This window comes from Spodoptera frugiperda, chromosome 29 (genome assembly GCF_023101765.2).
Source record: "Spodoptera frugiperda isolate SF20-4 chromosome 29, AGI-APGP_CSIRO_Sfru_2.0, whole genome shotgun sequence".
In the NCBI taxonomy this organism is placed as follows: domain Eukaryota; kingdom Metazoa; phylum Arthropoda; class Insecta; order Lepidoptera; family Noctuidae; genus Spodoptera; species Spodoptera frugiperda.
The window spans coordinates 540424-562456 of NC_064240.1; the positions used below are offsets into that span (position 1 = coordinate 540424).

General features: G+C 35.7%; 3 protein-coding genes across 25 annotated transcripts; 2 read left to right on the plus strand and 1 right to left on the minus strand.

Annotated features, from left to right (window-relative positions):
* The first annotated feature begins 530 nt into the window (after positions 1–530).
* Positions 531–15498, plus strand: LOC118268123 (cytoplasmic dynein 1 intermediate chain). Of its 20 annotated transcripts, none has more exons than XM_050706467.1 (16): positions 534–822; positions 1268–1398; positions 1654–1844; positions 2094–2221; positions 3615–3677; positions 4758–4778; positions 5509–5556; positions 7874–8044; positions 8541–8697; positions 11686–11940; positions 12196–12313; positions 12593–12824; positions 13108–13268; positions 13506–13646; positions 13904–14029; positions 14125–15498. In XM_050706467.1, exons 2-16 carry the CDS (start codon positions 1276–1278, stop codon positions 14287–14289), a joined length of 2100 nt encoding a protein of 699 aa, XP_050562424.1. In that variant the 5' UTR covers positions 534–822; positions 1268–1275; the 3' UTR covers positions 14290–15498. The 20 variants fall into 20 exon arrangements, with proteins under 20 accessions (XP_050562442.1, XP_050562424.1, XP_050562429.1 ...); XM_050706472.1 differs by having other exon boundaries at positions 7907–8044; XM_050706471.1 differs by having other exon boundaries at positions 3645–3677.
* A 173-nt stretch (positions 15499–15671) lies between these two features.
* On the minus strand, positions 15672–16721 carry LOC126912749 (peptide deformylase, mitochondrial-like). Its single transcript, XM_050706494.1, has 3 exons — positions 16282–16721; positions 16018–16138; positions 15672–15878 (listed from the first exon to the last, which is right to left on the minus strand). The coding sequence occupies exons 1-3, from the start codon at positions 16615–16617 to the stop codon at positions 15685–15687; spliced, it is 651 nt and encodes a 216-aa protein (XP_050562451.1). The 5' UTR covers positions 16618–16721; the 3' UTR covers positions 15672–15684.
* A 265-nt stretch (positions 16722–16986) lies between these two features.
* LOC126912748 (3-hydroxyisobutyryl-CoA hydrolase, mitochondrial) lies at positions 16987–22000 on the plus strand. Of its 4 annotated transcripts, none has more exons than XM_050706493.1 (5): positions 16987–17056; positions 17791–18331; positions 18788–19062; positions 19621–19762; positions 20093–22000. In XM_050706493.1, the coding sequence occupies exons 2-5, from the start codon at positions 17791–17793 to the stop codon at positions 20236–20238; spliced, it is 1104 nt and encodes a 367-aa protein (XP_050562450.1). In that variant the 5' UTR covers positions 16987–17056; the 3' UTR covers positions 20239–22000. The 4 variants fall into 4 exon arrangements, with proteins under 4 accessions (XP_050562450.1, XP_050562447.1, XP_050562446.1 ...); XM_050706490.1 differs by having other exon boundaries at positions 16994–17322; XM_050706489.1 differs by having other exon boundaries at positions 16995–17247.
* Positions 22001–22033: the final 33 nt, after the last annotated feature.

Below are 22033 nucleotides of genomic sequence, written 5' to 3' on the forward strand. Positions count from 1 at the left end.
GATAATTCCAACCAATCGCGTTCTGCAAAATTGACAGTTGATATTATTTTAACTACTGGCCCATCATGCTACATTGAAAGATTGCGTTCAGAAGTTAATATTGAATCTATTATTGAAGAAAGGTAAAGAGTCGACAAACGATTTCGATGTACTTAGTTTCATAAAAATATTTTATTTGAAAGAGTAAATTTAGACCTGTTTTTCATCTGGTTAATAATTCAAATGCAAGGTTCTTATTTCAACTAGAAATAACTAAATTACTCAATTTCAACTAGTATTTAATGTCTATGTTTTGAACGCACCTAGACTTTCAAAATTATTGTCAGATAAAAAAATGTTTCCCATAATAATACTTTCTTAATAAATGAGTAAATAAGTCACTGTTGAACTATTTTTACTGTCTTCACGTCTGTAAATAAGAAAGTGGCCATTTGCACAAGTTGCAAACATCTATAATTTATGTTTTTAGCACATGTAACGATTAGTAGTGTTTGAATGAGTGTAAAGTAAGTAAAATAATTTCTTACTTGTGGCAACACTAATAATTTCTGCCGAAAATAGGGAACTTGTGTTGATCGATAGATTTTCGGTATTCTAGCGATATTTTACATATTTTTTGTAAAGAAATTGTTATAACACTACATAATTAATTTAGCTTGATATTCATTACATAGCTATAAGTCGGAAGTGAATTTCCTTTTGCTATATTAGTTGGTGAAATCCCGTTACACATATTTTGTTTCTGCCACGTTTTGTGGAAATAGTTCTTTAGTTTTTGTGTAAAAATGTATATTTTTGTTTAATAACCCTAGTTAATATCAGGTAAATATTCAAGTATGCTACTTAACTTATTCATGAATATTAAAACAATGAATCATCTTCATCAATGACATCAGACGACATGTTCTAATTGGACACTGGCACAGGCTTTCGCCTATTGGAAAAAAAAAGCTTATTTACATGTCAATCTTAAATTAATGCTTGTTATCTTGAAATAGTCCTGTTGATTCGGATAAATTGAAAGTGAATGGTTAATGTGAATATTTAATAGGTAGTTAGTATAATAAAATAATTGAATTTATTTTGTTTTGTCGTTATTATTTTGATAAAGTCGATTGAATGATGTAATACGAATAATATATTTGCGGTTTCGACTACGGCAATTACTCTTGTACTTTAAATTTAAGAGCTATGATGTTTGGACTAGCATTTCATTAGGAGATGTATGCAGAACTTATGTATTACCCTATCCTTTTTGTTGTACCAGAAACCACAATGTCGAGCATGTCAGATCGTAAGGCGGAGCTGGAGCGCAAGAAGGCGAAGCTCCAGGCTCTCCGTGAAGAAAAGGATCGCCGTCGCAGGGAGAAGGAACAGAAAGATGCTGAAGAAGCCTTGGTATTTTAATGCATATCAATATTATAAGTACTTGTTGTGTTTGATACCCAAAGAATATACCATCAATAACAAAATAGTCTGTAAGATCCTCTTGAAACTCTGACAGCCTACTGTGTCATTGTTGTAGCCTATTAGTTATGTACATATTATGACAAAATATTTTATTGAATCATCTATTCACAAATTAATAACAAACTTTTTCGCTTTTCACATAAAAATTCTTCATTACCTCACTTGTTAGTGTTTATATTCCAGCAACGCGCCTCCGCCACCTCCAGCCTGGACAGCCGGCGGGACCTGGATGAGATGCTGTCCTCGCTTGGAGTAGCTCCTGTGAAGGATGTACTCTCGTCCTTGTCTTCCATGACATCACTGACACCGCCACAGACTGCATCACCAGATGCCAGTCTACCACATACTGATAAGTCCAGTTTGCCTGCTCATGGGTAAGAAGATCCAATCAGAATTGCTTAAATGTTTAGTAGGATTCTTATAAGATGATAAATCTTTTTTAATCATGCAGTCAACCTTTCTTCTTGTCTATTCCAACCAAGTGAAACTGGTTTAATCTTTACTGGAATGAAGCAGTATGTTATTAACCCATTTTGATACAGAAAGAGTCAATCATATTAGTCTTAGTAGTAACTAGTTAATCATAACAAACATAATTTTGAATAATTACCTTCAATAATCAGTGGACCGAAGAAAGCTCCCACCTTGCAAGTGGTGTCGGTCCAGTCCACAGACATTCCACCGAAGGAGAATGTGACATACGCCAAGCAAACACAGACCACTGCGTCAGGTGTCAGCGAACTGCGCGATGGTAAGCTCTATGTCAACTTTGTAGCTAACATTATTGCTAGAACTTTAGTTTTTTATACTTTTTGAGTTGACTTCCATTGATTTCCCTTTCTTTTGAGTTTTGTTAGCACTGAGATTATGCAAACTAAGTAATATGTGTAAGTTTATTTATGAAACTTGTTAAAAGAGTTCATTTCTCTTTTATAAATATGGAACTTATTATATTTTTATTGATATGATATAACCCTCTGTTCTTATTATCGATTGCAGTTTGATAAAATGTGCTATAATATAACTCTTTTCAAATAATTACAAGTCAGTTTCTTTGAAGAGATTCTCTCTAATACAATAATGTCCAAGATAAAATACTGGGTTATGGATCATTTCTGTGTGTACTATCTATGTGTTACCTTTAACAAATTGAAAGTTTGCATACATATAAAGAAATAATACATTAAGGTATTAACTGTGATGTCTGGGTGTTGGTTTAACTTAATTTTGACATTTGCAAGTAATAAATATAATTATTTGGTTTTACCATTAGAATCTTAGAACACATATTAGTGGTTCTTTAGTAGTATAATACAATGTCATTTAGTCAGTCTGTCTGGAACTATCATTTGTATTAAAACCTTCATGGTCACTAGAAAACTTTACTATCCATACTATGGTATAATCATAGCTCATAGCTGTATTTCTATCTCTGTCTTGCACATAAACAAAACAACTGTGTGACAAGGACAGAGACATTTTAGAAAAGAGTTTGTAATGTATTTGCAAATGCCAAGAGCCCCTGTAACCAATGACATCTCTGTAGTGTTTACAACAGTATTTACTTTTCACTCATCTCTTTTTAATTTGGCCTTTGATATGCTGTCTGAATTTATTGTTTTATTTTTTTTATTTAAACTTTTGGGGACCTCCTATTACTAATTTTTATGCAGTTAAAGAGTAGACCATGTGAAAAAATATTTCTAATTTGTTTAATAGATTTTCAACATTATCGTTTAGTGATAAAGTCGAGAATCTCTCGAAAAAATATTACATCAAATTAAATTGAATAACAACAATTGCATAAATTCTTAGTTATTATTATTCGCCATAATCAAATCTAACTATGATAGAGATTTAAATTCATACAAAGACATGCTTTTCAAACATGTGAGTGTTAAATCATTTACAACATTTTAATTTAAGTATGTTTTGCTTTTACTATACATATTTTAGGTCATTAATTAGTTCTCAATGAAATAAATTGAGGCAGCATTAGTTTGCGAAATTTTTATTTATTTTCTCAGCTTAATGTGTCGTCTACCTTAGTGTAACCGATTCTATATTAATTAATAATGATATAAAAGTAAATACTGTATGAGAATTGTGGTGCCATGTTTGTGTTTGTGCTACCATAAAAAAAGGCTGCTCTTCCAATGCATCACCGCTTGCAGGATACATGGAGGACTGGTGGCGGCCGCGCAAAGGTAACTTATACCTTATTAACGTTACTCATAGTATATATTTGTTTGTCCACGAATATGTACTGTAATTATCTAGAGTAGTTTTTGTTCGTAGCAATCATCTAGTAATTGGCGATCGAAATTGAAAGCGAAACATGTGCATGGTAAATTCAAGCATAAGTGAATGGCACTAAGTATAATTTTTGTCTAAATTGTAGCTCACGTAATAAGTAGATATTTTGTTAATTTTTTTATGTCATATTCGTGGACAATAGTCATGTGACTTAAACATAATGCATGCTCAAATATTCGTTTACATGAAATGGAACAAAACATATTCTTTCATGCATTCAATATTAAAATCCCTTGTTAGGGAAAACAGTGTGATTTATGATTTTAAAATAAAAGCCCCCAAAATCTGGTGATAGTTAAAGAGAATATATTTGAAATGGATTGAATGGCATTAAACTTAAATGATAAGTTTTGTTCCATTTTGAATTTGTAACTAATTAATCTAATAGACATTTTCAAAGCGTAGCCAGACGAGTAAAGCTCTTAAGGGCTAGACATAGAGTTGATAATAAATTAAACGATGTCCCTGGCTACGCCCATTGACAGGGTTTTGTTAAAGTTTGTGCGAGCATGTAGTGTTGTTTGGTGCCGTCGAGCTAACGTCACAGTGTGTGCACATTACTAAACACTGACCGATGATGTTACTGACGCTAGTGTCGCTGGTCCACACGATCAGAGTGCAATGGCCGTGGACGTGATCGATCATGTTGGGCGATATAACACACCAGATATACACTATCTCTTTGTACTCAAAGACTATAGCCACTATACCCACGTCCAGCCATATTCGTCTAGCCCACGGCCATATAAGACTTGCATGTGCCCATTACAGACTTAATGGACTAATATCAATTCATTGTGAATACCATCCATACCATTTGTCCAATCATTTACATTTATGTAAATATCAATAATATAATTACAAAACAAAAATATTCAATGTTCATAATTCTATAGCCAATATTGTATAGATATATATTTTTCACTGAACTTATAACTGACAGAATATTTTTATTTTTTGTCCTTTTCTAGCACACGCAACCGACTACTACGGTAAGTCATTATTCCGCCAGGACGCTTTCTGTCTACCCCTAACACTACTTCTCTCTGATCATGTCGGTTAACACGGTGTCGGTTGTATATTAGTCCTCATCTCGGTCTAGAGTTGTATATATTTAGTCTAGGTTACCTTACTATCACGCTTCTAGTTATTTCCTACTAACAAATAGGTGCGGTACTCAGATTACTTGATAAATATAATAGAACGGTACAGCAGCACATCTAGACCATTGAATCCATTTCATTTTATCAAGAAATCTGTAACGTTTAGTATAGCGGGGGGGTCTGAGTGACACTACTCAACTAAAACATCATCATTTGATGCACGTTTAAGAGTTTACACGGAATTGTGGCCTTCCAGAGTTCTCCACTAGATCTCTTCACAGGAGATCAATATTAAGGGCCGCAACATAGTTTATACAAAATATAATATGTGTATATGAATTATGGTGGTATTATGGGGTCGCCGTATCATCTCACGCTGTTTTCCCCTTCGAGTCGACTAACATACACTGCACAGGTCCTAACACACGGACGCGTGGTGCGCCGCCGCACGCGCCGCCCAGCGCTCGGTCGCTCGGCAGTGTGGCGACGCACCACGATACGGTCATGCTGTAAAATATATAAGCACCAGCTATTTCTATGTATAGTTTGAATTTTTTATATATATATTATGGTCGAAAGATACTGACATTGTTTTTTTGTTTTTTCCTCCCTTTTCAAGATGAGTACAATCTAAACCCGGGTTTAGAGTGGGAGGACGAATTCACAGGTAGGTTTCAATTCCGAATCATACAAACAATCATTTTAACTAAATATTGCCCTTCGTAGAGCCTGTGCCTATCACCTAGCATGGTTTGTTGTCAATCTACTATGTAACGCTATTTATGATAAAGCTAACAAAACATAACTTAGCATAATATTTAATTATATGTGTCTGTATGTGTGTTTTAATACAGGATCATTCATATCTAATCTAGTTGACAGTCAGTCAGTAACTTGTTTAATGTTCTCTAACTTATATAACTTTGAAATACGTAATATATAGATAGAAAAGAAAAGCTATCGTGTTACAAGATCACAGCAACAATACTATACAACCGTACTTGCTGACAGTCAGCTGTATATAACCCACAGTATCCCTGTATTACATGACATACATTCGAAATTCTCCATTATATAAATATACATTGAATCCATAATGCATGTGACAGAAATACATGTTGTGTATATGCATGACTGATGACGTCATCCATATGTTTGCAATAGACAATAGTATTATTTTATTTATATTTTTATTATGATGGAACATGTACCTCTCTTGTGGAGAGCTCGGGAAGTTATTTTGCATTTATTTAATATTCCAAAGCTTTCTGTCACCAAGTGTTAACGCTTTTAGAGATTTGTGTGTTTTAGTTGCACAGTTTTAGAGGAAATAAGTAGATTATGTCGTCCATTGAAACATTTTGGTTCACTATCATTATGTAGTAGATAGTTGTGATCCATTGTGTAGCGTATACTTTCAGTTTCTCTTCAAAATTACTTCATTATTATTACATAATGTTTGCTTAGATTTATATTATAGTTTTTAATTTTTACCCTGCATTGCTTTAGTGGTGATGATTATATGTCAATGCTATTTGCTTTTTTGATGTATTGTGATGTGATGGGTTCGATTCCCACTTACAAAACGCCTAGAGTCGTCAAATCGACTTTTAAAATTGAATAATATTTAATTTTATTACTTTTTTTGGAGAAACTGAAAGCCATTTAGAGAATATAGTTACAGTAATGCTTTTCTCTGTTCTACGCTGCAAATAGAAGGTAATTTTTAAAACGTGGTATGAGACACGTGTCCCTTATGTGTGTGCATGTCCTAGGTATAGTGTAGACCTACCTTTAGTCTCCATTTCGAAGATGTACAAGGTAGAAATGGTGCTGATTCCTTTACGGGCCAAGTGAGAGTACACATAGTATATTTTGCTACGACCTTTTAATAAGAAATACTATTATTTACTATTTAGTAATATAGTGGCATGCACAATAGAGATGACAAAACAGTTTTTTTTTCTTTATTAGTCTTTTTCCACGTGACATATTCATAAAGTTCCCACAAATCGCCCAATTTCCATAGCTTGCCTTGAACTTAATTCCTTTCTATTTCTAAACACTAATTTCATAGAATGTTGCTGTAACTGTAGTCTCATACCATTGCTTTAAGGTTCAAAATCGAATGGCTAGTTTGTGAGCATACAAAGAGTATTAACAAACTAGTCTAATGATCATTTTAACATGTAGTAATGACGCTTCAATAGCTAATATTCATAGACAGATTAAAATATATCATTGACTTACAAGATTGTTCGTCTAAGTAATAATTAGTGCTTTAAGTATGAATAGAACAAAAAGTATATAAAAAAATAATTAAGAATTTAAGATTATTCTTATTCTCTAGAATTTTGTTTCTATTCATACTTTGCAATAATATTCATGTTCTTACAATGCCTCAAATGAAAGCAGCTTATCGTTAATTTTTCAATTTTAATTTATCTTAACCTTACTGACTGCGTTTATTAATACAAATTAATAAGTAACGTGAGCAATACGAACTTTGGAAGGGTTCTGTTACGTTCTGTGTACAAAATTCCAAGATGGCTGCTTACATTTTTGGCATTGAATGATGTAGGACATTCATCCACACTCAGTAGTTAGGGATAGTTACACCAGTAGAGCAGTAGTTATCTTTCTTCATTACTCATTACCCACGCGTTTCATGAAGTTATAATAACAGAAAAATGTTTGATACAATTCAAAGTAAATGGTAAATAATTAGCTATTACAATAATGGTGTGATACACACAAACATAGAAATAACTTCATGAAATTAAAAACCTAATTACAAAGTACTACTGATTTATGAAACAACGCCCTCGCGGGCTTAGAGAAAATAAATCTTAAAAAAATACTTCAAATCATCATTGAAAGTATTTCTAGAACATTCTAAAATCGTTAGTAAACACAAAATAAGTCAGTGGTACCGGCACGAACACACACCCCCCCGGCAAGGGCCATTCTTATTCACCGTCCAGTGCTTACATTCGACGGCGACGGCGCTCGGCAAGGCGATGAGGAGGAGGCGGCATTCCACGGCAAGCTCCCGCCCGGCATTCTGCCGCACGGCCTGCCCACCGTCAAGGAGGTGCAGCCCGCAGTTACCGTCGAGCCACAGGAGAAGAAGGATGAGGAGAAAGAGAAGAAAGGTTTGTCCTCTATATTCTTACTTATTTTGTTACTACAATATAGGAATAGATTTGGATGAACATACTTCATGTTTGTTTTATAGACCAGTCTCTAAGAATATAATCGGATCAGAAAAAAATCTAATGGTCAAATACTCAAACGTCACTCAATTTTAAGACACGCTCAAGAATAGTTCTGTCCCTACAAATTCTTTGTAAATGACAGAGATAGCACGATATTTAAGTACAACTTAAAATTGAGTAGCATTTCAGTATTCGGGTGTTAGCTAGCTAATGAAAATATGTTTATGGGCTAGGCATTATGACATTTAAACATGTCAGTGAAAAGAGCTGGTTTTGTGTAAAATTTTCTCCAGTTTTTTTTTATTAATCCATTTGTTACATTGGCTCCGGACTTTGTTACTGGTACTGAGAGAGCGAAACTGATGTATATTGTAGTAAGATAACTTGTATCGTGTTTCTCAAACTAAAATACTAATCTATAATATGATTCCAGTTCGCGAGCTGAGCGCGGACGAGAAGCAGACGATCATGCTGTCGGCGGAGTTCCAGCGGTTCATGTCGAAGGCGGGCCGCGTCATCGAGCGCGCGCTGGCCGAGTCCGTCGACATCTACACCGACTACACCGGCGGCGGCGACAGCGAGAACGCACTGTATGTACTTTGTCATAGAGTCTATAGTTGTTTGGCATAAAAAAGAAGACATGCTTTTACACTTGTAGCTGTCTATTTCTCCACATCACCTCCACGGAGTGACGTCACGGATGTCAATCAGTTCAGGACTGTCTCAGTGTTTATTATTTATAAATAAAATTATAACAGTTTGTTTCACATAAAAACTACGTGAAAGTAAATTAATAAGTGCATTGGACAAGTGACATTGTAGTCAAGTGTTTATCTGGTGTGTTTAATAGGGAAAACACAAAATTAATGTCGATTACTTACGAGCAATTAAATACCTACCCGAAACTATAAAAAAAAACTCTAATTTCATTTGTGAGCCTAAAAAGGATTGTGACTGAAAATCAGTGTGTGCGCGCCTTTATCAATCAATGAGTGTAACACCTATAGTGTTCTCCGCACCATATACATTGTGTTTATTTACAATAATCGAGTTTTTGACAACAGCGCCATCTGTTGTTAAATCGGTGAACTACTGGGACTCGTTAATTGTTGTCCTTTTAATAAATTTAACAACTACAACACTAATAATGGCTAAGTGTGGCGCCTGTGGGAAATTTCTCTCAGCGGCAGAGGCCGTTAACTGCAGCAAATGCAGATGTTGGTACCACAGAGGCTGCGTCGGCGTCAAGAGTGCGGGTCCTATAACAACCCCTTGGCACTGCCCTGAGTGCGAGAAGAAGGTCGTGAGGGGTGACCGAACTGAGACTCCGGTCAGGGCGCGAGCACCGGCACCGACAGCGCACGAGGAAAGCCTCGTGAATCTAATGGACACCAGTCCCATAAATAGTACGGCGTTGGATGCTACTCTGGAGCTCAACCTGGATATTTACAGGGCAGAACTTAGCCAGTTCAAGGAGGAATTTTTAAAGGTCGTGAGGAACGAATTCCAGTTGCTGCGGGACGATCTGGCGGATCTCAGAGCTTCACTGAACTCCACAAATGATAAATTGAATAACCTGCAGGAGAGAGTGAGTGTCTTAGAGAGCAACAACATTCAGCCTATGGCATCTACAGAGGTAAAGGATTTGATAACTCAACTGCGGAGCGACATTAATGAGCGCGATCAGGAACTACTGGCAAATGACGTTCAAATCTCTAACATTCCCGAGGTCAGTGGGGAGAATCCTGTTCATACAGTGACGCTCATCGCATCCAAGATTGGCGTTCAACTGCAGGCGCGCGATATTGTGAGCGCTGAGCGTGTCGAAAACGCATGCGCTAGGTTTTGTTACAACATACCCTATAGAAGCCATGTAACACCTTATCTGAATGGACATTTTGTACTGAAGATGAAATCTAGGCGCAAACTGCACTTAGCGTGTCTGTTGTTTAATGTTATAAGACATAAACAACCAAATTATTTATATAGCAGATTGAGCTGGATGGCGAGTGGACGGGAGTGTGGAAGGAGGCAATGTTTTCAACAACTCTCGACTCACCCGCATAAAACTGCAGCATTTAGGGGGAGTTTTCGCTATGCGGCTTCCAAAATTTGGAACAATCTGCCACCACCAATCAGATTAACCAACACTATACACACATTTAAAAAACAACTACGGCAATACCTAGTGGACACGCAGCGTAAACTGGATATAGCCGTACTGAATGACTCAATAATATGACGCAAAACTAAGACTGACTATTCAATTCACTTAAAACTGTTCACCAAGACTTACCTTTATTTAGTTTATTGCTATTTGACACATTTCACATTCTTCTGTACACACTGACTATTCTTTGCTATTATGAATTATGAACATGACCCACATATTTTATTTATTTTAACAATTCCCCAAACTTCTATGGAAATGCAACTAATAAAATAACTAAGTACCGACCTAAATGTATGTTTATAACATGTAGTCCGTCGTCGCGCGAAAAGGTTCCGCTTTCTGGCCGGTTGAGAAATTATATTTATCCTATTTATTTATTGTTCTTTTTGTTTATTACATTATATATGTTATTATTATTTCTGTATATAAGTAAGTATTAAGTGATTTCTCTATTATTATGGTTTTTACTATACACACACTCAGTTTATAATGCACACACCCAATTATTTATTTATTTAAATACACCCGCTTTTAAAATAATGTATTGGGCTGATTTGCCTCTGTCACGTCATCGACTCAGGTCCAGTTGAAAACCAGCGTCGGGCACCAGCTGTCCGACATTATTGCTGAACTGGTCCTATTTGGTGCATCCGTGGGACACTAATGTAAACTTATTTTTTTTTGTTTTTGTATTTTATTTCTTTTTTTATGCATGTACACGTAGTTCTTTATTTTTTTCATTACATTTTTGTGTTATGTTGTGTGTTTTGCGGCTTGTGCCAAATAAATGTATTTTCTTTCTTTCTTTCTTTCTTTCACATATAAATTCATAGTACACACTCCACATACATGTACTCAAACCTTCGTGTTGTGAGGATAGATAAATGTAGGCCACATATTACCTTTTTTATTACTTCTTTAACTTCTATCACATCTAAAAGTATATTTAAATGGTATAAATAAATTGCAATTATTTTTATAGGTATGACGATGGGTATGCTAACGTAGTATCGGTAACGTAGTTTTATAGTGAAATTGATACAAAAATAAACACATTTTGATTGGCTATAACTCAATGTGTCCTGTCCTTTTATGCTTAATGAGTGTTCTTTATTAATTATGTTTTACACTTTATAACTCTGTGAACTGAGAGAGACTAGCAAGTAATTGCATTGGCTTAGCGCAGTAAATACTTCCCTTCTAAAACCCTCGAATTCTGATTATTCTGAACAAACATTAACTTGAATTTTGGTGAATACAATACACACTAACATGAATTTCGTTTCGTAAAATTTATCATTAATCAATTTTCAACCTTTCTGTTATGCAAATAAGGTTGAAAATCGATCACTGTATACTCTATTCATTATATTGACAAATAGTAACAAGTCGCATGTGTACGCAGCGACGACAAGTCGGTGGCGCGCCTGTCGCTGGTGCGCACGTTCTGGGACGAGCGCTGGTCGCGCGGGCGCTGCGTGACGTGCTGCGACTGGTCGGCCGCGCACCCCGAGCTCCTGCTGGCGTCCTACCACAACTCCGACGACGCGCCGCACGACCCCGACGGCGTCTGCCTCGTCTGGAACACCAAGTTCAAGAAGTCCACGCCCGAGGACATCTTCCACTGCCAGTCGCCCGTCATGAGCGCCACTTTTGCTAGGTAATTATGGACCTTAACACTTTCGATGCTAGGAGAAACATTTGGTACACAAGGGATATTTGGTCCTCTAAATAGTTGTAGAGCCCTCATTTTAACACAGCATCTCTAGATGCTAAAAATGATGAAGACCCATGTCTCTCTATGAAGCTTACACCTAAAAACCTTTTTTAATATTTCATTTCTAAATACTGTGTCCAATCCGTCTATTTTGTATTATTTTTTTTTTTACTAATTCCAATGTTGTTAAAATTGCAGGTTCCACCCGAACTTAATCCTGGGTGGCACGTACTCCGGCCAGATAGTGTTGTGGGACAACCGCGTACAGAAACGTACGCCCATACAACGCACACCTCTGTCGTCACTCGCACACACTGTACGTACTCGTTATTCTATCTTATATTGAGCAATCAAATCGTTGACTTTGAATAAACAAATGTGATAGATATGTATTCTTTGAAAAATGAGAGTCAATTTGACTCATAGAAATGGCTTGACAAGGAACCTCTCGATTTTGGTCCTTATGTCATCTTCCATAGTATGTAAAAATATTTGTGATACTAGGTTAACAGCATATTTTAGATCCCTATTTGATATAATACAGATTTATAATACAATATTACACATTCTGACGAACAATTTGTTTATCCTCCAGCACCCAGTATACTGTCTATCAGTAGTGGGCAGTCAGAACGCCCACAACCTGATCTCAGTGTCCACGGACGGCCGCATGTGCTCCTGGTCCCTGGACATGCTCTCCCAGCCACAGGAGACCCTGGACCTTCAACACCGACAGAGCAAGGCCGTCGCTGTCACCTCCATGGGATTCCCACATGGAGACGTCAACAACTTCGTGCTGGGTAGTGAAGATGGGAACATTTATACTGGTCAGTTGATTTAATTTTGTCATAATTATTATTATGTTGAAGACACTTGATTGCACTGTTGATGAAGTTGTTAGACGTCGTGGATTGAATTCTATATGATACACAAATTTTTATGATCGATATTGTCGGTTTGGAAGTCTGGGGTGATGAATTTGATGTGAAATTATATGGACGACTACTAGATAATACGGTAAAAAATCCGAGTGTCGTGGGCATTTTTTAGATGACAGAAAATCTACCTCTGACTATTAAAGATTGCGAAACTTATCTGTTGGTTGCCCAGGATGCTTATACGGGCAGCGTGCAGGAGTGACGGAGATGGTGGAGGGCCACGCCGGGCCCATCACGGGCGTGTCGTGCCACGCTGCGGCCGGCTCCGTCGACCTCTCGCATCTCTACCTCACCTGCTCCATGGACTGGAGCGTCAAGTTGTGGACCCAGAAGGTACAGCAATGTTCATTTATATTTATACGATTACATCGGGAGTCCTCAACTAGTTTCGAGCCACACTGGGCCCTTAATCTTAAGCAATGGCGTGGTGATAGTTATTATTCATTGATTACTAGGTACAATAGACTTAATATCAATATTTCACTTATTGTAAAACATCATTTATTCTAGTATTCGTTAATTCTGTCTATACGTTATTTACAATGCTTGTATTATGTTATCATTAAACAGGAGAACAAAGCGCTGTACTCGTTCGAGGACAGCGGTGACTACGTGGTGGACGTGCGCTGGTCGCCCACCCACCCCGCACTCTTCGCCGCCGCTGATGCTTCTGGACGGATCGATCTATGGAACCTTAATAGGGATACTGAGGTATGTTCTGAATGATTACTGTCTAAAAATAGCCTCAAAAACCGGATTGTTACCGGCATTTTGGAGTTAGTGACTTGAGGATTGATAATAAGACATTCGGCCTCCGGTAACCTCACTCGCAAGTCGAAACCGTCGTTTCACAACTTTCTGTAATATCACTCCAGTCGATCTAGTCCATTCGTATCGTATATGGCACTCATACACAGCTCAATATTCAAATTGTATCATTATTAATGCAATTTATTTATATTATCCAGGTGCCAGTAGCATCAATTCAGGCAGAAGGTGGAGTAGCATTTAACCGCGTGTCGTGGACTCCGTCCGGTACTCACATCACCGCGGGAGATGACGCCGGCAAGATATGGGTCTATGAAGTCGCTGAGGTAACATACGATACTTTATTAAAACCTGTATAAGCTTTTACCACCAAAAATTCTATGATATCAAATCTGAAACTTATTGTTTTTATCTTCCTTAGCATGTCGCCCAACCGCGTCACGATGAATGGACGAAGTTCGTATACACCCTACAAGAGTTACGTAATAACCAAGCGGATGAGGAGACGGACCGACTGAGCCTGGCAGCCAGCGGCCCGTCGTCGCTGACCAGCCTCACCAGCATGGCCAGCAACCCACTGAGGTAACTGCTGACCAACCAACGAAGGCCTCAGTGGCCCTTGTGAGTCTATGCTTTGGATATGCTAGTGTGATGTTGAAGAGAAAGACTGTTGAAAAGAAGTGAGGTGCGTACGTGTATAATATTATATTACTAATGTATCTGCATTAAATACGCAAAAAGAGTGATGAATCCATTACTACCAGTTTAAGAATATTGTCTTCAAATTGGTAGTAACTGGAAACTTGTATGTGTCTTATGGTGTAGGAATATGGCTGAATTTTGTATGGCTTATATATTAACTGTGTAAGGAGTTAAACTATGATTTAACAGGATGGATAGTTATTCAATATTACATTAACATATTCAAAGTTTGTTCAGAACTGAGATGTTAATTTGCAGGAGATGGGTATGCAAGATAAATGTTTAGTTGCAATATACAAATATATGTCTAATATATTATGCACTTATAATGAATGTTATATAGATAATAGGCATTGTTGATCTTTAGAACTTTGCTTAATTTGTTAATGTAAGATAATGAATAGAATATTTTTTCAAAAACATGCTAACTGGCAGTAATTCACAAATATTTCTTATTGATAATAGGCTAAATAACATTTTATCCTTGACTATTTCGAAAATAGTAACCAAAGTCATTGTACAAAGCAAGTAGCTTTGCTATAAGAGCTAATATTATAATCATGAACAAAATATTGAATGTTGTAACTAAACATAATTATATTTTTTCTAAACTACATCTCTCTCTCTTTTAGATAGAAAGGACAATTAAAAATAATTTTAATGTTGAATGATATGTATATTAGAGTTTATAAGCAGCTGATAATATCCTTATTTATTAGTATTGTTACAATGACACAAAATAAATTTGAAATTAGAGATTATCATGTTAATTCCATTTATGTAAGTGGTAACAAATATGTTATGTACTTAGTATTCTAATATTGTGTACTGTAACTTTTCATATATCTTATTTTGTGACATAGTAACAAAAAACAAGTAGTAATACATCCCCACTTCTATCCTAAAGACAAAATGTTAAAAGCTAAGTTAGTTTAGTTTTGTGTTAAACAAAACTTAGTTGTCTACTTAATTATATTCATATCGCTAATATTTATTAAGTACAGGTACCTATTTATAGTATTACTCAAACTAAACAGATATTGCTTTATTGTAAAAGTTAAATCAAATAAAATATTGCTTATAGAAAATTGTACTTGATTGATTTATTTATTTACCCCTATAAAATTTATTTTATATACTCATTTTCAAGATAGAACTTCGGTTTTGTCAATTTGTTATGGTACTAGAGCAGATTATTCCTAATTCAATTATAAACAGATTATAGAAATGATATTACAGAGTAAAGATAACAAACATTCATTCAAATTAATATTTTATTTTACTGTGGACTAAATGGTATAACAAGTTTTCCCTTGGACAAGTTGACTTCCTCCCAACAGGAGCATGTGAGGGTCTTCCTGTCCATGATGTCTGTGTATATCTTGCCGTCCAAGTGGTCCATCTCATGCTGAGCTATCCGCGCTGACCAGTCTTTGTACACTTGTGACCTTTCTACTCCTTCTGCATTTAAACCTGCAGATAAATATTACAATTTCTTTTATTGGACAATATCTTTGTACCTCAATTTCTTATAGACTAGTATAATCTTCTTCTAAATCATATTATACAGCTCCTTTATATAGGTACTTGAAAAATATAAGTTGATGCTTACCTGTAACCTGAACAGCCTTGTATCGTGGCACATCAGCTAAATACCCTTGTACACTTTCACATCCTTCACTGTGTATAATCTTTGTATAGTCAACCACCTTCAGTTTAGGATTGATGTAAACCTGGAACATTATTGGGGATTTGAACAATGGTACATTACTCATTCATCTAATAATTCTAAGTAAAAGCTGATATTCAATTCTTTAGTATCTGAAGTTGCATTTTTGAGAGAAGCTGATAAATGGTTCACAGACTACTCACTTACAGTGAATGGTATCTCCTCCATACCCCTAAGTCTAGCTAAATCTCCTGGAACACTAGCAATTTGCTTCACTGTATGTCGCATAGCAAATATTCTTAGATTTACCCCAATTTGGGGCGCTGACATACCAAGACTGCCGTACTTACTAATTACATACTCTAATTTCTTAATTATAGTTTGTATTTCAGTTGTTTTTATTTTATCAATAGGAACAGGCTCTGAAACTTTACGTAATGTTGGGTCGCCGATTTGCACTACATGTTCAAAAGGTGGAGTTGTTTTGCCATGTGCTGGAGCTAATCTGGCGTACCAGTTAAGAACTTTTCTTGTTACACCCATTTGATTTACTCTTGTTGCCGTATTTATTTATATTTTTCGTAAGTTTTGGAAATTAGTTTTTATAGGTTATAGTATTTCAGTCTAATCAGCTGAGTGCAGATCTGTCACTGTCAAACTATCGTTATTTTCACACAACACATGCGATGCGTTCATTATATAAATGCGCTGTCATGTAGAAAAGTGACAAATTGACTTGAAAAAGCCCAATAAATGTAAAAATCAGAAGTATAATCGTACAAAGAAGATGACCCGCAATGTTCCGCACCATCAAATCTCTCGATAATATGTTTTTCACTTGGGATAAATACTACACTTTCGTGTAACGGAAAGCATTTAGACATCATTAGTAATCGATGACATTGACAGCATCAAGCTGTCATTGTTGATAATACGTATTTTTTGTCGTCATACCGGACGAACGACTACAACCGGTTTTTGGGTAGATTTATTTACTTAAATATTCTATCTTCATTGTTCATTATCATTTCATACAAAGCAGCATATTGATCACGATATAACTACTTCACCCGAGTAATGGTGAACTAATAAATGAGTTACTATTATCACTAGATAAGAGACGTGATTTTGGCAAGTTAAACTTATAGATAACGCTGTTTTCGTAGGTTCAAAGTAAGTAATTATGCAATTTATGTTATCTGTGACGTGATTATGTCCCATGTGCCGTATACATTTGTATAATTAAAGGTAAATTATAATAATTACAATAATGTTCATTCAATGCTCGTCAAACTGTTGAACTTTGTTACTCTAAAGTCCCGAGTTGTGGTGGAAGGTTAAATTCTATTTATCGTAGCACCAAAACGTGACAATTGCTTCACACACTAAACTCGGGTCTAATTGAAATAACGCTTGTTGTTCAAACCTGTAAGATTGCTATTGGAATTCTTGTTTGGTATTGGTGTACCATATTATTATTAATAAGACCTGTGGCAGTGTTGATTGGACTTTGTTTGTCATTTTGAAATATAGCAAAATTTACTTGAAAAAAATAAGGAATACTGACTTATTTGTTTATAAAAAAAGTCATGAGCATTTTGATTTAAGTGGTGATGGAATCCACTGGTAAACGGCCATTGTGTGTAGATAGAAACAAAGTTATTAAACTAAACTCTATATAATAAGTTGGTGTTGAAATGTGAACTCTATCCACAGATGTTCAAGCTCAGTGTAAACCTCACCCGGTCAGCGTCACACTACATAAAGCGCACAATGTCTAGTCAGGAACAAGATGTGCTGTTTGAAACCTTAAACAATGCAGGAATCATCACTTTAAACAGGCCAAAAGCCTTGAACTCCCTGAACACATCCATGGTAACCAAGCTGCTACCACAGCTACAAGAATGGGAAAATAAGAAGACCCTGGTCATAGTAAAAGGGGCTGGTGATAAAGCATTCTGTGCTGGGGGTGATGTGAAGGCAGCCATCGATAGAGTAGAAGGCCCAAGGTTCTTCTACACAGAGTACAACTGCAACTACCTTATTGGCAAATACAAGATCCCATACATAGCTATCATTAATGGCATTACTATGGGAGGTGGCCTCGGTCTGTCTGTCCATGGCAGGTACAGGATAGCCACTGAGAAGACTGTTATAGCCATGCCTGAGACCAAGATTGGACTGTTCCCTGATGTTGGAGGGTCATATTTCCTGCCCAGGTTGCAGGTCAACTTAGGTTTATATTTGGGATTGACTGGTAAGAAAATATTTTTAATTACTATTACAAATAACAAACAAGTCATTGTTTATACACACTGTAATTAGTTCTGTTATAACTCGACACAAGTATGGCAGTAATAATAGTAATATAAGACACAAATTAGTTTTAATTGGAGCAATTATTTACCACAGCATCAGTTAAAACACACTTGTGTTTTTGTGAATGTAGTATTTTATGTTATTTATTATATCCATGAACTGTTGCACATATAATATGATGTGATATTATCTCATATACAAAACAATCTTTTACAAGCTTTTATTTAACTTGTATGTGTGTGAAATCTTCCTCTGAACTCTCGCAACAAAATTTTAAGCAGATATCTTCAATTGAGCTGGAATTTTGTATACAGTTTTCATGATCATAAATGCCAATCTACATAAATCATATTTTTTTTAAGATAATGTTTTAAACACTTTTTTTATATTACAGGTGATAGATTAAAAGGTTGGGATGTAGTTAAATCAGGTATAGCCACACACTATGTCCCAAGCAAGAGGCTGTATGAACTAGAAATTTTACTGTCCCGTTGTACCGATGAAGTGGAAGTGGACAACCTGCTGAACAAATTCCATGAGCCATCTGAACAGTTCTCATTAGCTGATAATATCAAACACATTAACTACTGCTTTGCTGCTTCTACCATTGAAGAGATTATTGAAAGGCTCCAGAAAGTACAGAATGATTGGTCTGAGAAGACTTTGAAGGTGAGTTTAATGTGAAGTAGACCTTATAACTTTTATTATAGGATCTTATTTTCATTGCAGTTTTGGGATGCAGTAGAAAGTAAACTTTAGTGCTATTGAAATAGGTTCTAATTTTCATTGAAATTGTCAATTTTCCAACTGAGCATGTGGTTTAGATTTGCCTGGTAACAATAATTGTTTATTTCAATTTGTTGTTTGTCATTCGAAGTAAGTCCTTGATAGTACAGTAATATAGATTGTATTATAGAGATAACAACTATATCATGATTATATTGTAAATTCATTATGTGACTAGATAATTTTTCATAAAGATGACAGCAAGCAAAGGAATTCTGATTGTTCATTTTTTGCTGGTTTGATTCTCAAATGGGTTTTTTTTCTGAATCACGTTGATGTGACAAGATACATGTGGTTCTAGGTTACATTGTCTCGACCCACGACATAAAGTTTAAGCATATAATTATTCCATGAACAACCTCTTACTCCTTTTTTAGTTTTTTACATACCTAACGATACATGACAATGGATTTCGATGCCTAATATTAACTGGTGCTTCAGACCCTCAGCCAGATGTGCCCTGGCTCCCTAAAGATAACGCTGCGCGCCCTACAGCGCGGCGCCCAGCTGGAGCTCGGCCAGTGCCTCAAGATGGAGTACCGCGTCGCATGCCGCGCCACTGAGAACCACGACTTCCCTGAAGGTGGGATATTCTTCGAAATAAATTGATCCTTAAGTCCTTGTTGCTAAGGGTCGACTTTTAGTTTAGATATGAATTTACTAACTTGTTTAATTAAACTTTGCGGCTTTCACTAAGCGGACCCAGTGATAAACGATGGGACTGTTCATCTTCGAATAATTTTTACTATTTTGGTGATCTAACATGGAGATTCATGTTCCAGTCACATTTCCTTTTTAGACAATTCTTATATTCATCTAAATAGTATGTTTCATCATCAGATTTCATTTAACTCAGTCAAACACGCTCAGTTTACTAAATACTCTAAGCCCCCATCGTCGTTCTTGATTATAGGAGTTCGCGCCCTCCTGATAGACAAGGACAACAACCCTCAATGGAAGCCCAAGACCCTCGCGGAAGTGGACGATGACTACGTCGAGAGCTACTTCAAGAAACTGCCTCAAGACAGGGAGCTGCAGTTCTTCGACTCCAAGCTGTAAACTTTCATCCTTATTACGTAAGCAGTAAGGTTCAGTTTCGAAATATAAGTGTTGCCGCGATTGCTTCAGGGTGTAAGCGAATTTATAATATTTTTAGTGGCTACTGACATGTGATCATTTTTTAAGTTTTTTTAATAATTATTATTATAAGATCAACATAATCAATCAGACATAATCATTGGAGGTATTTCCTTCATTATAAGTCGTTGTTATGCAGGTAAGGCATTACCATTGTGAAGAGCATTTACCAATCGAATGCTTACATAAAATACTTATTCAATAACATCATTATTTGACCTTGATTACGTAAGTATTACCGAAACGAGACTCATGAATAAATCAAACACTAACTATATAATAGTATCTAACAATTTGTATGTAGTATGTAAGCACTGTTTTTGATTTTTTTATTCCTCACACATGTCAGTAGCCACATTTGACTGATAAGAAATATGGTGCAAGTTGTAATGCAGTTCATAGCCATTTAGTTATAGATACCAGGTTTATTTGTAAGTCTTCCACTTAGAGTTCCTTCGAGTACTATGCTCGTTTTCACCTACCTATCTTAAATTTTTACTAAGCTAAGATAAGGTGACACTAAACGATATTTTGGCTTTCACCAATTTGTGGGTGAAACCTCAGTACAGTACACCAAAAGTGATAATGCGCATGGAAATCTTCGTCTCTGGTCGGCAACGTACGACGACATACTATGTATAGAATGCATTTTCGTCATGCATAATTAAGTAGAATTATGTGTTTGAAAATAAAACCAAGAAGGGTGTGTAATAACAGCTCTACATATTTCCACGTGCAGTCTTCACCAATATATAAAGACGACTGACGGACCTTTGACTGATAAGTGACCGCCGCCAACCGCCCGAATTGTTTTCGATTGTGTACACATATTATTGCTTTTGAACAAGGTTTGAATTGCAAATGAATTGTTTAGGGCTCCTACGATTAGCGAAGATCTACATGCGTATTATTAATTTGGTAGTACTGTACAAGTAAGGGGTTAGTTTAGGTACTCCTTACACTAAGTAACTCTTAGTTAATACATGGTTTCGGGGTTGTTGGTGAAAATGGCCATAAAACTTTTATACTATATAATTAGACTGTTTTTCCATACAGTTCTTTTTTCTTCCATTTTGAACTAGCCTAGCTTAAGGCTCGAACCTGTTTACGATACTCATACATCGATCTCTTAGTACAGACTACAGAGATATTTCGTATAATGAGCTCAAAACACAATAATCTACAATTATTGTAAAGCCAATTCTTGTGTCCAAGTGCAATTAAAAACATATATTACCCAAGTGCCCAGTACTTTATATATTGAGTAGGTGGAATTGATTTATAAATCATGTTGAAATATATTATATATCTATATTCTATATACATTTCTTTTAGTAAGTCATTTAGTGCAATAAGGCAACTGAATCTTTAGTTAACACATGGAATATGCGAAAATGTGCCTTCTTTTATATACATTTAATGTAGTAGTTTGATTGTTGGCATTATAGTGTAAAGTTACATTAGTTCTATGTTCTCATAACTTTGTCTTGAGCTTCTGTAATATTGATAAATGGACCTAACTCTAAGACAATGTATAAGCATTTATTTCGATTTATTTACAAATTTTATACAAAAAGTAAACCTATGTACTTTATTTGGATGTATATTTTGTGTAAAAATGTATATTAAATGTGTTTGTTGTTAACGTTAATCAAATAAAGAGCAAATTGTGTACTTTGTACAATTTTCTTTTATTCATATACCTATTTGACATTAT

Excerpts from the sequence above, each read along its gene's own strand:
- LOC126912749 (XM_050706494.1), bottom strand. The coding sequence starts at position 16,617 with ATGGGTGTAACAAGAAAAGTTCTTAACTGGTACGCCAGATTAGCTCCA. Across the intron at positions 16,139-16,281 it reads TGGAGGAGATACCATTCACT|GTTTACATCAATCCTAAACT; the intron begins GTAAGTGAGTAG and ends ATAATGTTCCAG. Across the intron at positions 15,879-16,017 it reads CAAGGCTGTTCAGGTTACAG|GTTTAAATGCAGAAGGAGTA; the intron begins GTAAGCATCAAC and ends ATTTATCTGCAG.
- LOC126912748 (XM_050706493.1), top strand. The coding sequence starts at position 17,791 with ATGTTCAAGCTCAGTGTAAACCTCACCCGGTCAGCGTCACACTACATA. Across the intron at positions 19,063-19,620 it reads GGTCTGAGAAGACTTTGAAG|ACCCTCAGCCAGATGTGCCC; the intron begins GTGAGTTTAATG and ends CTGGTGCTTCAG. Across the intron at positions 19,763-20,092 it reads GAACCACGACTTCCCTGAAG|GAGTTCGCGCCCTCCTGATA; the intron begins GTGGGATATTCT and ends TCTTGATTATAG.
- LOC118268123 (XM_050706467.1), top strand. The coding sequence starts at position 1,276 with ATGTCGAGCATGTCAGATCGTAAGGCGGAGCTGGAGCGCAAGAAGGCG. Across the intron at positions 1,845-2,093 it reads TCCAGTTTGCCTGCTCATGG|TGGACCGAAGAAAGCTCCCA; the intron begins GTAAGAAGATCC and ends TTCAATAATCAG. Across the intron at positions 2,222-3,614 it reads TGTCAGCGAACTGCGCGATG|GCTGCTCTTCCAATGCATCA; the intron begins GTAAGCTCTATG and ends CCATAAAAAAAG.